The 16,675-nt window shown below is 39.6% G+C and overlaps 1 protein-coding gene across 1 annotated transcript in view; it reads left to right on the top strand.

The window, feature by feature from the left end:
- grk3 (G protein-coupled receptor kinase 3) overlaps nt 1-16,675 on the top strand; it is a 43,951-nt gene that overhangs the window by 21,909 nt on the left and 5,367 nt on the right. The window contains exons 4-16 of the mRNA XM_020931966.2: nt 8,325-8,398; nt 8,540-8,641; nt 9,262-9,336; nt 11,645-11,706; nt 11,789-11,840; nt 12,082-12,173; nt 12,254-12,353; nt 12,435-12,513; nt 12,746-12,876; nt 13,318-13,412; nt 13,499-13,606; nt 15,180-15,246; nt 16,483-16,583. Of these exons, the coding sequence (XP_020787625.1) occupies nt 8,325-8,398; nt 8,540-8,641; nt 9,262-9,336; nt 11,645-11,706; nt 11,789-11,840; nt 12,082-12,173; nt 12,254-12,353; nt 12,435-12,513; nt 12,746-12,876; nt 13,318-13,412; nt 13,499-13,606; nt 15,180-15,246; nt 16,483-16,583 (1,138 nt within the window). The remainder of the gene's footprint in view (nt 1-8,324; nt 8,399-8,539; nt 8,642-9,261; nt 9,337-11,644; nt 11,707-11,788; nt 11,841-12,081; nt 12,174-12,253; nt 12,354-12,434; nt 12,514-12,745; nt 12,877-13,317; nt 13,413-13,498; nt 13,607-15,179; nt 15,247-16,482; nt 16,584-16,675) is intronic.

The raw sequence follows: 16,675 nt of genomic DNA on the forward strand, positions 1-16,675 counted from the left end.
TGCATGTCCACTGTGAGAGACATAATTTGAAAAAAAAAAAATCCAGAAATCACAATGTTTGATTTTTTTAACTATTTATTTGTATGATACAGCTGCAAATAAGTATTTGAACACCTGAGAAAATCAGTGTTAATATTTGGTACAGTAGCCTTTGTTTGCAATTACAGAAGTCAAACGTTTCCTGTAGTTTTTCACCAGGTTTGTACACACTGCAGGAGGGATTTTGGCCCACTCCTCCACACAGATCTTCTCTAGATCAGTCAGGTTTCTGGGCTGTCGCTGAAAAACACAGAGTTTGAGCTCCCTCCAAAGATTTTCTATTGGGTTTAGGTCTGGAGACTGGCTAGGCCACGCCAGAACCTTGATGTGCTTCTTAGAGAGTCACTTCTTGGTTATCCTGGTTGTGTGCTTTGGGTCATTGTCATGTTGGAAGACTCAGCCTCAACCCATCTTCAATGCTCTAACTGAGGGAAGGAGGTTGTTCCCCAAAATCTTGCAATACATGGCCCCGGTCATTCTCTCCTTAATACAGTGCAGTCGCCCTGCCTATGTGCAGAAAAACACCCCCAAAGCATGATGCTATCACTCCCATGCTTCACAGTAGGGATGGTTTTCTTGGGATGGTACTCATCATTCTTCTTCCTCCAAACACAGTTAGTGGAATTATGACCAAAAAGTTCTATTTTGGTCTCATCTGACCACATGACTTTTCTCCCATCATCATCCAAATGGTCATTGGCAAACTTAAGATGGGCCTTGACATGTGCTGGTTTAAGCAGGGGAAGGTCTTAGTGTATTACCAACAGTAACCTTGGAAACGGTGGTCCCAGCTCTTTTCAGGTCATTGACCAGCTCCTCCCGTGTAATTCTGGGCTGATTCCTCACCTTTCTTACGATAATTGAGACCCCACGAGGTGAGATCTTGCATGGAGCCCCAGTCTGAGGGAGACTGACAGTCATGTTTAGCTTCTTCCATTTTCTAATGATTGCTCCAACAGTGGACTTTTTTCACCAAGCTGCTTGGCAATTTCCCTGTAGCTCTTTCCAGGCTTGTGGAGGTGTACAGTTTTGCTCTGGTGTCTTTGGACAGCTCTTTGGTCTTGGCCATGTTAGTAGGTGGAGTCTTACTGCTAACATCCTCAAACAGATCCATTTGATTTAGGATAATAAATGGAGTGGAGGTGAACTTTTTAAAGGCAGACTAAAAGGTCTTTGAGGGTCAGAATTCTAGCTGATAGACAGGTGTTCAAATACTTATTTGCAGCTGTATCATACAAATAAATAGTAAAAAAAAATCATACATTGTGATTTCTGGATTTTTCTTTTTAGATTATGTCTCTCACAGTGGAACATGCACCTATGATGAAAATTTCAGACCCCTCCATGATTTCTAAATGGTAGAACTTGCAAAATAGCAGGGTGTTCAAATACTTATTTTCCTCACTGTAGCTATAGACATCAAATTAAGTATTTCATGGATATCTATAAGTGAACTACATGCTATCTATAAGTAAACTATAGTAAACTATAGAAGTAACATCATATTTGTCAAAATTGAATTAAACACCAAAAATCCCTTTCATAACACTATTTCATTTGGTGTCAAACTTTCATGGATCAACTTTGTCTTGGTTTTGAGAAATCGGCATGTGAAATTTGCAGTAACTGTAGTGTTTTCACTGATACAAAGGCAGCAAATGCAGCTCACAGTGTTGTTACTGACTAATTCAAATGCAGATTCCCCACAACAGCAGCATGCATCTGTGGGAGATGGAATCTTGCCACCAGCTTGTGGGGCAGTGAATATGACTGCTCAACCAATGATTTGACCAGGATGGTTGATGGTTGTAATTGTTAACAGTATTATACAGTACAGTATGATACAGTATTACCGCATCATACAGTAACATAAACATACTATTAATGTACCTCTGACATACACTAAAGGGACAACATCAAAACATTTTTATCAGTTTTACTGTCAACACAGTTACTGCATTTTTCTTTTGTAGGGCAGTATTGTGACCCCCTCTTTAGATCAAGCATTCCACATCAGTTATTTAGGTTTAGCCATTGTAAATACAGCAGCAAACTGTTTTATGTTTTCTTGTTTTGTGTTCTATAATGAGCCTGCAGTGGTAAGAATACTGGATATGAAAACATTTTATTAGATTCATCAGAAGATAAAGGGTGTTCCACTTACTATCCCAGATTTGTAACAAATTTCTGTGTAACCCTTATATGCTGCTTGTCTTAGCATTTACAGTGAATGTCTCACCAGAAGCCTGTATGATCAGTTTGCATACCACAGAACCTCTCTAATACTGTTTTGTATGCCCATGGACCAATTGAGAGTCCAAGAGGACTTGGCAATTAAACTGGTTTCTGTACCACTGTATGTTTTTTAATTGCATAATTCTCTTTCTGCACTGTGGCTTCAGCCAGTACTGCTGCTTTATTCTTCCTAATGTACCCCCATGCTCTCATCTTTCTCTTGCTGTGTTTTTGCGTTCTCCCTCTCCATCTGTCAGACTTCTGGAATGGATGATGGAGAGTTGTGTGTTGCCTAGCAACTGTGGTTGCCACGGGAACCCCAACAGAACTGCTGCATTTGCTTGTCGACAGGGAGAAATAAAATTGATTAAAGAAGGAATAAAATAGATGATGAGAAAAGAAAGGGGAAATAAAGAGACTACATGGACACCAAGCAATAAGGGCATAGAGATGAAACAATCTTTTCCCAGAATGCAGTTTCTATTGTAAATTAGTGCACAATGCAAACCCTCATTGTATTTCTAATACCTAAGCCAATGCAGCTAGATGTTTGAAACCCAAAGCTGGGTGGATTATGGAACCAGTTCCTCATTTATTATACTTTTTCAAGCATCTACAGTGTGTATTTTGAGTATGTTTTACTATAACTGCACCCACTATTTGCAGACATGCCTGTTGTGTTTGTTTAACTAAGCTGAAGCTCTTATAAATATTGAGACATTTTTATAAAATCATTATTTGGATTTTAAAAAAAATGAATGGGTCATACTTTACCAATCTATTGTTTTCAGGAAACAAACTGTTATTTTTATTTTATTTTATTATGCCATCTTACCTGACTGTACTATTTTCTAGTAATCATTTGAGGGGACAAAGCTTTACTTTGCATAATACTTAACTGCACACCATTCAGGCTCTACCTTCTTTCTCAGAGTATTGATAGTACACAAAGCAACTCTAACGCCAGTTGCTTTCTGGGGTCTTGTATACCCAGAAATCTTGGCCACACTGTTGAAGAGTAAAACACCCATTATTTAATTCCTGGACTAAGTGAGGCCATTCTCTTTGCATGTTGTCCTTTGCAGTTTTCTTCCAACTGAAGGACTAGGACACACTAAATGAGATTCTGAATCTCAATTAAAGAAAGTTACAATAAAATCCATTTTGTTTCTCTTTAAAGTTGCAATGTACAAGTTACCCTTTATGTGTGCGTGTGTGTATAGTGTGTGTATAGTGTGTGTGTGTGTGTGTGTGTGTGTGTATAGTGTGTGTGTGTGTGTGTGTACAGTCAAGCTCAAAATTATTCCTACTCCTGGCAAATTTTGACTTAGTTACTTTTATTCAACCAGCAAGTTTTCTCTTGATGGGAAATGAGATGGGCATCTCCCAGAAGTTAATAAGACGATGTACAAGAGGAAGAAATATCAGCTCTTATTTACATTTGAACAAAAAGTGACATGTCCAAAATTATTAAACTCTTACAATCTATGGGAAAATCCAAAGTTCTATACCATTCCAAACAGCCCAAGCTCTTCTAAAGCATCCTAATTACCTTGATTCATTGGGAACAGCTGTTTTAAGCAACTGAACAGGTAAAAAAACAGCAGGTCTTTGCATTTGGTGTGTGAACAATCATGACTAAGACAAAGGAACTCTCTGAGGATCTGCGGCTGTGAATTGCAGCTGCTCAAAAGTCAGGAAAGGGCTATAAGCTCATATCTAAATGTTTTCAAGTTCCAGTGCAAAGTATTATTAAAAATACAAGACATTCCACACTGTGAAATATCTCAGAAGAGGTGGTCAGAAGCCAAAAGTGACACCACCAAGGCCATTCATGTGAATCTGGGCTCTGCTGGTGGCAACATCTCAAGGCAGACAATCCAACGGACACTACATACTGCTGGTTCCACAGACGCAGACCAAGGAGGATGCTACTTCTCCAAAGAAGGCACACAAAAGCCCACTTGGCCTTTGCAAATGCTCACCTGGACAAAGAAGATTTTTGGTATTCCGTTTTATGGTCAGACGAAAGCCAATGGACAAGGGAATCTAATCACAGTAGAGAAGTCCTATTGGCAAATTTGAGGAAAAGTCAGTAAATCTTTTTATTTTTTTATATAATTTGGGGGTGCTGATTCAGAATATTTTGTTTACCAAGCTTGACTTTGAGTTCTAAGCTTTCTAATTTGTATATTAATAATATATAATTTATGACTATATTATCCATCCATCCATCCATCCATGTTCTTCTGCTTATCCGGGGTCAGGTTGCGGGGGCAGCAGTCTAAGCAGGGACTCCCAGACTTCCTTCACCCTAGACACTTCCTCCAGCTCCTCCAGGGGGACCCCAAGGCGTTCCCAGGCCAGCCCAGAAACATAGTCCCTCCAGCGTGTTCTGGGTCTTCTCCCATTGAGACATGCCCAGAACACCTCTCGAGGGAGGTGCCCAGGAGGCATCAGAACAGATGCACTCCCCTCAGCTGCTCCTTTCCACGTGGAGGAGCAGCGGCTCTACTCAGACCTCCTCCTGTGTAGCTGAGCTCCTCACCCTATCTCTAAGGGAGCGCCCGGCCACCCTGTGGAGAAAACTCATTTGGGCCTCTTGTATCCATGATCTCATCTTTTTGGGCAGAGCTCATGACCGTAGGTGATGGGAGGGACGTAGATTGACGGTAAATCGAGAGCTTTGCCTTTCGGCTCAGCTTCACCACAACGGTCCGATACAGCAACTGCATCAATGATGATGCTGCACCTGTCCACCTGTCACAATGTCACTCATGAACAAGACCCCGAGATACTTGAACTCTTCCACTTGAGGCAGGGACTCTCCACCCACCCGGAGAGGGCAAGCCACTTTTTTCCAATCGAGAACCACCGCCTCGGATTTGGAAGAGCTGATCTTCATCCCAGCCGCTTCACACTTGGCTGCAAACCGCCCCAGTGCACATTGCAGGTCCTGGTCTGATGAAGCCATCAGGACAACATCAGACACATGTAGATCTGGTCCAGTGTTTCCCGGCCAGAACGAAAACCACACTGCTCCTCCTGGATCCGAGGTTTGACCATCGGCCGGATTCTCCTTTCAAGTCCCTGGCATAGACCGTACAGGGGAGGTTGAGGAGCGTGATTCCCCTGGAGTTGGAACACACCCTTCGGTCCCCCTTCTTAAATAGAGAGACTACCACCCCCGGTCTGACAGCCCAGAGGTACTATCCCTGACCGCCACGTGATGTTGCAGAGACGTGTCAGCCAAGACTCACGACATCCAAAGATTTAAGATACGGATCTCATCCACCTCCGAAGCTTGGCAACAACCTCAGTGACTTCAGCCAGGATGATGGACGAGTCTCCCCCCCCAGTCTTTGCTTCCTCCTTGGAAGATGTGATGGTGGGACTGAGGAGATCCTTAAAGTATTTCTTCTACCGCTTGACAATTTTTTATTTATTTTTTTCTAAATGGGATAAAGGTAACAAAGCAAATCACATATGAAAAAAATTATTTTAATTAGTGTTAAACTGGAAATCAAACTAAGAATGGATATGAATCCAACAAATACAAAGCAAATTTATTTTCAGCATTTTTAGTTTAACAGAAGTTGCCTCTCCAACTCTAGGAAACACTAACCATTAACCATTTTCCTTGGAGTCACTGCAAAGATCACAAAAAGTCACACATTAGGATTTTATGTTGTGTTTAATGTGTGCACTTTTATGTTGTGTTTAATGACTGAGATAAGGAGTTTAGAGAAAGAAGTGCTAGTTTAATTTAATTATGGCTGTATTCTTAGTCTGCCGTGGTAGTATTCTGGCATGGGTGATCTGGGGGGTACTTCTACATTTGCAGCCACTTACACAGAACAGGCCAGCACTGTGACAACTGCATTTGCTTGTCTTACAACCATACTTGTCTACAGGTAACCATCAAGTTGCAGGTTTTTGGGATTGTATCAGTTTGGGTTCCAGGTTTCCAATGATTACGTTCATCCCATTTCCTCTACAGGTGATAGAACTGGATTTGTTATGTTCGATTGTCTCCATACTAGAGCTTGGTAATGTGCTCTTCTAATAGGCCATAAGCAGCTGCACTTTAGAGTCCGACATCTGAAGAAAAGAGTGGCTCTTGTATCTTTGCGGCAGAAGCTCAGTTGGTCAAAGCGTTGGTCCACTGATCTGAAGTTTGGCGGTTCAAATCCCGCTCTCAACATAAACATCATTTGTTGAGCGGTTAGATCCACTGACTCGCAGGTAGTCGATAGCGAACAGTGATAAATGGCTTCCAGGAATAAAAATGAGCAGTCACCTAGAATCCAAACCTAGTAAAAATCTGAATCAGGAATTTGTTTCATTTCTGGTGATTTCATTTGGTGATTTCTATCTTAGTTATAATATTTATTATATATATACAGTATACTGGTATTTGTTTTCCAGACTTTTTATGAAATCCATTCCATTAAAGAGAACTTTAATTTGATTAGCCTGGCGTCTATGCTAGAATGCTAATTAGCATTCTTAAAACTCAAAATTCAGCTTCATAAACAAAATATTTGGAATCCGCACACTCAAATTATGGGAAATGGCATGTGTGTCATTTCCCCAAATTTGCCTACAGGACTCTTTATTAAAGTATTAGTATAGATAGTAGTATAAATTATTCTCAGTTTAGTAATTTTAAGCCTTTCTTGTCACTTGTATTATATCATTTCTCATCAGTTTCACCAGTTGTAGGTGGTACAGATGATAGAGGCCACAAGAGGCTGTCAAGACTAGCAGTTGGTATTTTTAGATCTTTCAGGTGATCTCACTAATGAGACAAAGCTCTGAGGAACTTGCATCTTATCTCCACTCACTGTGCAAGCATGTGTATGTGTGTGCGTGCGTGCGTGTGTGTGTGTGTGTGTGTGTGTGTGTGTGTGTGTGTGTGTGTGTGTGTGCGCGCGTGCGTGTGTGCATGTGTACCTGTGTATGTGCTTAGCTGTGTTCCCTGGAAGAGGCTATTTGTTGAATTAGAGGGGTAGTGTTGAAGTGTTCTGTGATTAAGGTTAATCCTGGAGTCTCTGTGATGTAAGAAGTGCCTTTTCCCACTTAATACCTCTTGTGTACTTTGCTGTTGATATAAAAATAATACTATTTGTTTGATGGGTATTGAGGAGTAGTAGTACCCTCAGAAAACATGTATGGCCATTGTTGACTCATATGCCATGTGAGAGAGTGCTGTTTGTGTGGACTGTAGTTGCTATTGGAGTGAAGGGGAAGTGATGCGTCACATCTGGACAAGAGATTAAGCAGAGGGGAAGAAGTGACACTTCTTGATAGTGGGCATTTCAGCCTGAGTAAATGATGAATGCTTTGAGTCTGATTTTAATTTTTTTGTATTAAATAATATTGTACATAATATTACCATTAAATACATTTAGGTTATTCTGAAACAAACATTACAGCATAACTTGTAACCATGTTTAATTACTATCTTTGGGGAGTAAAATTTTTTTGTTTAGGTGTAGATACTTTACTGTAAAAATTCTTATTCTTCACTGTGGAAGGGCACAGGAGAAAGAGCGGGTGACCTAACAAATCAACAGGATCTTGTTAGCTGTCTATTTTTGCTAATGCGTCATGTAATCAGGTGAAACCTTTGGAGTCAATCGTGTCCTGGACAACACCAGGTCTTATCTTTCCTAAATCCTGCTGATACATTTGTTTTAACTTTGGTACATTTAATTAAGTAGCTCAGTGGCTTTAATTTAGTTACATACAGCTATACCGTAATTTCTCCATTTTACTCTGTTCATTGTGCTTGTATTGCTAGTTACAATAACTTTACTATAGCAAGTGTCTCATGCAGCTTGTTTTGAATTTCTGATATGTTTAACTCATAAATCTGCAAGGAGGGCAGAAAAAACATGTGAAAGTTAAGGTCATTTTACACTGATCATGCCTTTAGTCAAGTAAAAACATGTAACTCTTCTAGGGCTGCAGTTGATTTCAAATATTTATTGTAAATACACACTTCGTAGCATAGCAGTTTTAAGATGTATCTTTCTATTTTTCAGGCTTCCTGCTGTTCAAGGACTTCTGTTTGAATGAAATTGATGAGGCAGTACCACAGCTAAAATTCTACGAAGAAGTAAGTTTTTCAAGTGTGCCGTTAGCGTGCTAGTTGCTGTGTGACAGATTATAGCCATAATCCTTAATTCAGATTTATCCCGGGCAGCTCTCTCCGTAGTTGTTTTGTGGCATTCTGATGATCAGGTGACTCTCATTTCAGATTAAAGAGTATGAGAAGCTGGACTCCGAGGAGGAGAGGCTAAGCCGGAGCCGACAGATTTACGATGGATACATCATGAAGGAGCTCCTGTCCTGTTCACATGTGAGCACACACTCAGCCCAGACCCGCATTATGTGAAAAAGAGAAAAACATTACACAAAGACACAATAGAGGACTAGAACACATGTTCTATTTAGATGTTTGCGTTTTCCATGTGGAAACGATATATAGTTAATGTTGAGATGGCAAATATTGTTGAGTTCCGATTAGTGTGTCAGACATAAATATGTGCGAAAACATGAACTTTTACATAAAAACACTCTTGGTCATTATATTATAAGTATGTAATATACTACACTATTGAAATTTATAAATATCAAATACAGGGAAAGGAATTTATTATTTATAACAATATTTTTGCCACCAAAATCTGAATTCAAACTATGGAAATCTCTGGTCCTGGGGTATGAAGGCATGTTTTAACCATCTTAAAATTTTCCAAAATCTTATGTTTTCTCAGAGCTAGCCTAAAAGAAGGACAAAAGGGACCCACTAATGCAAATATTCCTTTCAGTTATATAGCATATGACTAGTTTGTAGGGAATCTAATGTTCATTATGCATTTTTTTAATGGCCTTTACAAACTTTGTACTTTGTTGTATATGGAACTCTAGTTAGCATTTTTAAATAGCCCTTCCTTCTTCATTTTTTCTACTACTCAGCCTTTTTCTAAGAAAGCAGTGGATCATGTACAAAGTCATTTGGCAAAGAAGCAAGTTCCTCCAACTCTTTTTCAGGTAAAACTCACAAAAAAAAAAGTGTATTATATATATAAATATATTTAAAAAAAAAAATATATATATATATATATATATATATATATATATATATATGGCTGGGCAAAACTAAAACATATTAATTGCATTAATCGCATGTTATACGCAAAACCAATTAATGAATTAAAAAGTAGTTTATAGCGCACTGTTATTGGAAATGTAAATGAAAGAGCCACACATTTGTTGCGCAAACAGTATTTCTTTCAGAGGGGAACCCTCAGAGCCTTCAAGGTATTCTGAAGGCTCAAGAAAAAATATTTATATTATACTTATTTTAATGTAAATATTTTCAATATTTTTTATTCCGTGAGTAATAAACACTACTACTAGTAATAATTTCTAGATCATTGTTATAAACCTTGACTGATATTTCTTGGGAATCAAAGGGTTAATATAATGAAATGGAAATGGACCAATCACAATTTTTCTTCCAATGGTGTCTGGGTAGATCAGTGACTCCCCCTGCAGCACTGAACTAAAACACTGGAACTGGAACGAAGTCTGAGACTGACATTTGTCTTAGCCAATCATATTTCACTGAGTTATGGGCGAGCTCATATCACAAAATTTTCTGGGCCTTCACGAAACCCTGTAATAGCATTATGTAAGCGAGACCGCAGCGACGAAAACCGCACTGGACGCCTCTACTTGGACACCTCAGGGGCGTCTGGAAGAAGGAGAAGACAAAGACCCATGAATCGGATTGCGTAGCCCAGTTGGAGCTAGGAGCTGGTCCGACCTGGTCGGTCAGAAAAAAGTGAAGGAAGTAAAGGAAAGACGTCAAACATTATTCTTTTCTTCATACTGTCAGAGAGCAGCTCTCATGTGCAAGATTTCCCCATTTTGGTTCGGGTCAGGTTCGGTCGTAGTAGGCTTCGTGTTGTCCACAGACTCAGGTCACTCTGGTGCTCGGTGCGTAAAGACTAAAGTAAAAGTGTTAAAGTTGCATTCATTAAATCAAAGCCTCCCTCCTACAGTGTCCAAGGGAAGACTTTTCTCTCAGGGTTGGGTCATTATTTCATCCTCTGTGTTGGTCAGACTGTGTTCTATAGAAGTCTATGGTCGCGGTGTGGACAGTGGGAGACTGCGTCCGGGAACGTGGCCGCGCTCGTGCACGAGTTTCAAATGTATAATATTGTGGAAAATAATGAGTGGAATAAACAGCCCTTCTCCATGTTTTGGCAAACAAAACACTTAAATGCGCAAATCTGAAGGTAATTCTTCTATATACGTGGATTTTCTCATCAAACACTTCCTCAAACTCTGTTCACTTCTGCTTCTCTCCACGAGTGTCGCTTTTTCCCTGTGTCTCCAGACTTTGCATAGTGCTTACAGGAGGTCCCGAGTTGGCGTAGAGTTAAGCAAAGCGCCTCGCCTTAGTCGAGGTTCATAAATACCACGGTTGGCGTAGAGAGCGCATACGCAAGGATTTTTACGTAACCAAGCTTTATAAATGAGGCCCTTGGTCTTGGGCTCGGCCGCGGGCTCTGGACCAGCCATGGGCTCTGAGCTTCTACGGGCTCCAGTTCAAGGGTCTTTCTCATTCTTCTCCGTCCGAATAGAGGTGTCCAGTGCGGTTTTCGTCGATGCGGTCTTGCTTCCGTTATTACAAGGTATTCGCGAAGGTCTGGAAGATTTCGTGATATGATCCCGCCCATAACTCAATGAAATATGATTAGCTCAGACAACTGTCAATCTCAGACTTCGTTCCAGCCATCGACGGCCCTGCAGGTGTTTCTTTAGTTCAGTGCTGCAGGGGGAGTCACTGATTTACCCAGATACCATTGGAAGAAAAATTGTGATTGGTCCATTTCCGTTCCATTATATTAACCCTTTGTTTCTCAAGAAATATCATTCCAAGTTTATAACAATGATTTAGAAATTATTACTAGTGTAGTGTTTATTACTCACTGAACAAAAAATATTGAACAAATATATTAGTAGTACAGAAATTCATTCAGTGTTTTTTCTTAAGCCTTCAGAATACCTTGAAGGCTCTGAGGGTTCTCCTCTGAAAGAAATGTTGTTTGCACAACAAATGTATGGCTCTTTCATTTACATTTCTAATAAAAGTGAACTATATGTTACTTTTTAATTCATTAATTGGTTTTGCGTATAACATGCGATTAATATTTTGTAGTTTTGCCCAGCCCATATCTATAAAATATATATATTTATTTATATTTATATTTATTTATTATAGAATGAGATGGCATGTTTCAATTTGAAGTGTAAATGCTTTTGCGTGTGTGGTTTTATTTGTCTGCAGCCATACATTGTTGAGATCTGTGACAGCTTGAGAGGGAAGATCTTCCAAAAATTTATTGAAAGGTGAGCCAGCTGCAGACATAGGCCCAGATTAGTGGTTGTTATACAGTGACTGAATTTACAATAAATTATTTCTCCCTTTTAGTGACAAATTCACTCGTTTTTGCCAGTGGAAGAATGTGGAGCTCAATATTCACGTGAGTAGTAGCTTTTGTCACTGCTTATGTAAACAAGAGATGCAACAGTGTCTCCTCCTCAGGATTCATTAAATGTTTATCCCAAAACCAACCGTGAGGGGTCATAATGAATAGCATATATATTGTCTACCTAAATGCAATTTTTTATTATCAAAATGATGTATCTTCTGACATACATAGTATTGATGGACTGTGTGTATAAATTGCATTTTGTTGATGCCCTTTGTGTTTGCTCCTTCAGCTGACCATGAATGACTTTAGTGTTCATCGGATAATCGGCAGGGGAGGCTTTGGAGAGGTGTATGGCTGCAGGAAAGCAGATACAGGAAAGATGTGAGCAAATATTTTTAAACACTTCTGAACTTAACAAAAACTTTTACTAATCTAGTCATTTGATATTTTTACTTAATCAGGTATGCCATGAAATGTTTGGACAAGAAGAGAATTAAGATGAAGCAAGGAGAGACGCTGGCACTCAATGAAAGAATTATGCTCTCACTTGTTAGCACAGGGGTAGGTTTGTTACAATTATCAGTTGATTGACAAAGCTTGCACTTTTTCAACTAAAATGGTTTCATTCATACATTATTGCAGGATTGCCCATTCATTGTATGTATGACCTATGCCTTCCACACCCCTGACAAGCTATGCTTCATACTGGACCTTATGAATGGTAAATTTTCGAAAATACACTCACCAGAACTAACACTGTATGAAAATGAGAGCAACTACAACAAAGTTAATGAGTTTGGTACTGTATGCTGATTAGATTTTATAAAATTTGTTTCATACACTGTTTTTATCACACATACAGTGAGTAGATGCATTTATCTTTTTAATCTTAAAGATCTGGAGTGTGTTGAGGTTTCGCATGTTGAACAAATGATGCTGTTTTTTATGTTCAGGTGGTGACCTGCATTACCATCTTTCTCAACATGGAGTGTTCAGTGAGAAGGAGATGCGTTTTTATGCAGCTGAAATAATCTTGGGACTGGAACATATGCACAATCGTTTTGTTGTCTACAGAGACCTCAAGGTAGAGAGAAATATTTTTATGATTGATAAATATCATAGTCTCTAATGGACTTACTTATCTTGAATCTCTTCACTGTTCAAATTTCATACAAGGTGTTTTTAGTGATCCTGTTTTTTTTCTGTTCCCTTGTTTTGAGTGGTTGCCATAATAGTAGATATATTTTGCTGTAAGTCAGGGAGCAGCTTAGGGCTTCAATAAACAATCTATCTTAATGCAGATAATACTCAGAGGTTGAGCTTTGAGTGAAAGTGAGTGAGGGATGTGGTTTTGCCAGAGTGTAGAGCATAACCAGGCCAGCAGACTCTGTTCAGGCCAACGGAAATTGTAACTTAAGTTTTGAATTAACATGCTGTCCAACAGTGTTCCCCGATCTGAGGGTGAATGTGTCTCACATTTTGTATCAGCTTGAACCTGAGTATCCTCCTTTGCCTCTTTGTACAGCCAGCTAATATCCTGTTGGACGAACATGGACATGTTCGTATCTCCGACCTCGGACTGGCTTGTGACTTCTCTAAGAAAAAGCCCCATGCCAGTGTGTGAGTAGACAATAAGCCATATTCATTATTGATCAGATTAAAAACAAAAATCGTGTTTGACAAAAGTTTTGCCGCCTCATTGGCAGAGGTACACACGGTTACATGGCTCCAGAGGTCCTGCAAAAAGGAACGGCGTACGACAGCAGTGCTGACTGGTTCTCTTTAGGCTGCATGCTCTTCAAATTGCTCCGGGGGTAAGCAGCCTTTTTGACCCTCCACACTGACATCTTTCTCTGCTCACCACTCCCACTGTGTGCTGACTTCCAGTCTGATTTCACACCACTTGTGCCACTCTCAGAAACCCTCTTTCAGTTTGCTCTAGCCTTTTCTCCATGTCCCTTTTCTCTCAGTGCCTGTTGGGTGTGTTTGATCTTGTTTTGTGTGCAGCAGTCTGTGTGTATTTGTTTGATCCAGAGTGTGTAAATGCCAGAGGTCTGAGCCCAGTAGGTCATGGAGCATTGAGAGATGTAGGGCGTGTGTGAGAGGAAGGTGAAAAGAGAGGAGAGCATGACGTGTCTTTCCATTGATGTTGGGCTCTGTCTGTTCAACACTTAAAAGAGGACTACAGTATAGGACGTTGCTTAAAGGTTGGCTCACAAATCCATCTGAAAGCAGAAAACCAGTTTACCAGTTTACATTATACTATCATATATATTCTATATGACAAAATATGCAGTAAGTAAAGAATAACACACTGCAGAATTAGCTGTGCAAATAGATGAAGTATTATTGAAGTGATACGTCATTTATACTCTGGTTATTTTGAGTGGTTTACTTGAGTGGGCTGCTTGTCACACCAACTACCATGTACTGTGGTGTGTATTTGTTCAGTGCAGCACAGGTTCACGGGGATCACACAGTAACACAGAGAAGTACTCCTCTAATTACCTGTAAACCACTCCAGACCGTTGCAGTGTCCTTACGGATTCTTTCTGTAGACCCACACCTCCCCCGCACACAATGCTCTGTAGCTGGTGTGACAGTACGCATTGCTATTAATTACTCTGCATTTCTTGCTGAACCCAAACCGCACCCAACAGTGGCTGTTCTAGGATTTTTCTGAAACAGGGACCATTAAGGGGCCACATGTTATATTCAGGGACCAAGTACAGGGTACGTCCAAGCACAGAAATGATTAATTTTGTATGGCGCAAATACATTCATAGACGGTAAAAAATAGCCCTCCACAGGTCTGTTTCTTCTCCTATTAAGTTGCGTGGGGGTGGAATTGCATAAGTGATCAATGAATTCTCCGGTTGTTCTTTTCGTCAGTTGATTGACAGAACAGGGGCACTTCAGGGGCCAATCAGATTAGAGGTGGGGCCAGGACCCTTGTGGCCCCTCATTCTAGAACCACCCCTGGCACCCAACTTGCTTTAGGTGTAAACCTGGCTCAAGTCACTTAAAGTGACAGGTAATTTGGTACTTAAACACTACATATGTTTTTTTTTTCTGAATACATAAACTGGGTTATCTTGTTTTATCTCCCTCATATGAATGTTTAATTAGCTTTTACACTTTGCAACACGTGTGTCTCCCCTAGTATCACAGAAGCTGCAGTAACTATACTATTTTTTATAAATACAGATTTTGCCTATTTGTGAGTCATTACTTTCATGTTAGAAAACTACACATCAACAACATTCTTTAACTAAATGGAGTATTTTTGTTGGGCATTGCTTGCACTGGCCCAATTTAAAGTTTTGGACCTCACATGACCTCTATACAGATATAACATTAAAGCCCTCCCCTTTTCTGTCCTTTCAGGCACAGTCCTTTCAGGCAGCACAAGACCAAAGATAAACATGAGATCGACCGCATGACGCTCACCATGGTAAGACTCTTCCTCCTTAAAGACAGGTGTGCCCAGTGACAAAATGCACACAGTGGAGGACACATGCTGTATAGTACAAGAAGTCACTGTGTCAAAACTGCCAGAGAACTAGCCTGTACTCAACCATGCTCACATGGGTTTCGTCCTGTTTACCTTCCAGTAATACAAAATGCACACAACTGTTATATGCATACAGCAGTGTGAACAATAAGACAAGAAGAGCTGTTGGTTGTAAACAGTAAATTCTCTATCAGAAGCAATACAATACGACACTTACTTTAAACTGGATCTTACTTTTTTCTTTTAAAAGAGTACATTTTAAAATGGCACTTTGCTATGTTTTGCTATGTTATGTTTTGTAAATTCTGGGATTAGAGTGGATTGGCTGTACTGTAGCAGTCCCAGGAGCTGTCTTAATTGTGAGACTTAGGAGACCATAAGAAGGTGTAACCAAGCAGGGCAAAACAACAGGAAACAAATGCATGACAAGGAAACTCCAATACCGCCTTACTTTATGAGCTATAGATAAGGCACCTGAAGTGGAATCTACAAAGGTTGTACCCTTACTGCACAAAGACAATTGCATTTTTGTTTAAGATATTTTAGACTTTGAAAGCTACATAATGGACACAGGTTATATTTCTCCCTCCTGACCTTAATTCTGAACTGCATTCCATCCAGACACAGTTTTTTGAAATGCTTGTTTAATGGAGATCTACCTTAAAGTTTAAGTAACTTGGATGTATTTTTTTTCTTTTTGTGTCAAAGTTGTAGTTGTAGTAGTTGTAGTTGTAGTAGTACTAGTACTAGTACTAGTAGTTGTATTTGTAGTTGTATTAGTAGTAGTTGTTGTAGTTGTTTGGGATCAGTCACTATCTTATTTTACATTTGCTTGTAAAGAAAAGTCAGAGTTAAACTGTTTTCTTTCTAAATCTAAAAATATCACTCTATATGTCTTTGTGTTTATTTAAGATGATTAACAGTTTAGTTTCATTAAACAGACAGTAGAGAGCCGGGCTGAGAGCAGAGAAGCAGGACAGGCACAGACCGAATGAGGAATAGCAGGACAGGACTCAAGCTAAGACGTGGTCAAAGATTATTAACACATAACACATAGTATTAACAGTATTACACATAGTATAACAGTATATACTGTTAATACTATGTGCAAAAAGTTTTAAATGCTTTTTTACTGATTGTGTCTGATTTAATTCTGTGACTCCTGGTCTGTTACAGAACGTAGAGCTCCCGGACTCATTCACCACAGAGCTCAAGGACCTGCTGGAGGGTCTGCTGCAGAGGGACGTATCCAAGAGACTCGGCTGCCAGGGGCAAGGGTGAGAAGCCTGCGCTCTTTTTATACTGTTTTTTAAAATATCACTGCTAATAACATACTATTTTTTAAATATTACTGCTAATAATTATAATG

The sequence above is a fragment of the Boleophthalmus pectinirostris genome, unplaced genomic scaffold, assembly GCF_026225935.1.
Source record: "Boleophthalmus pectinirostris isolate CB_2022bp ecotype Guang Dong unplaced genomic scaffold, ASM2622593v1 HiC_scaffold_18, whole genome shotgun sequence".
Lineage (NCBI taxonomy): Eukaryota > Metazoa > Chordata > Actinopteri > Gobiiformes > Gobiidae > Boleophthalmus > Boleophthalmus pectinirostris.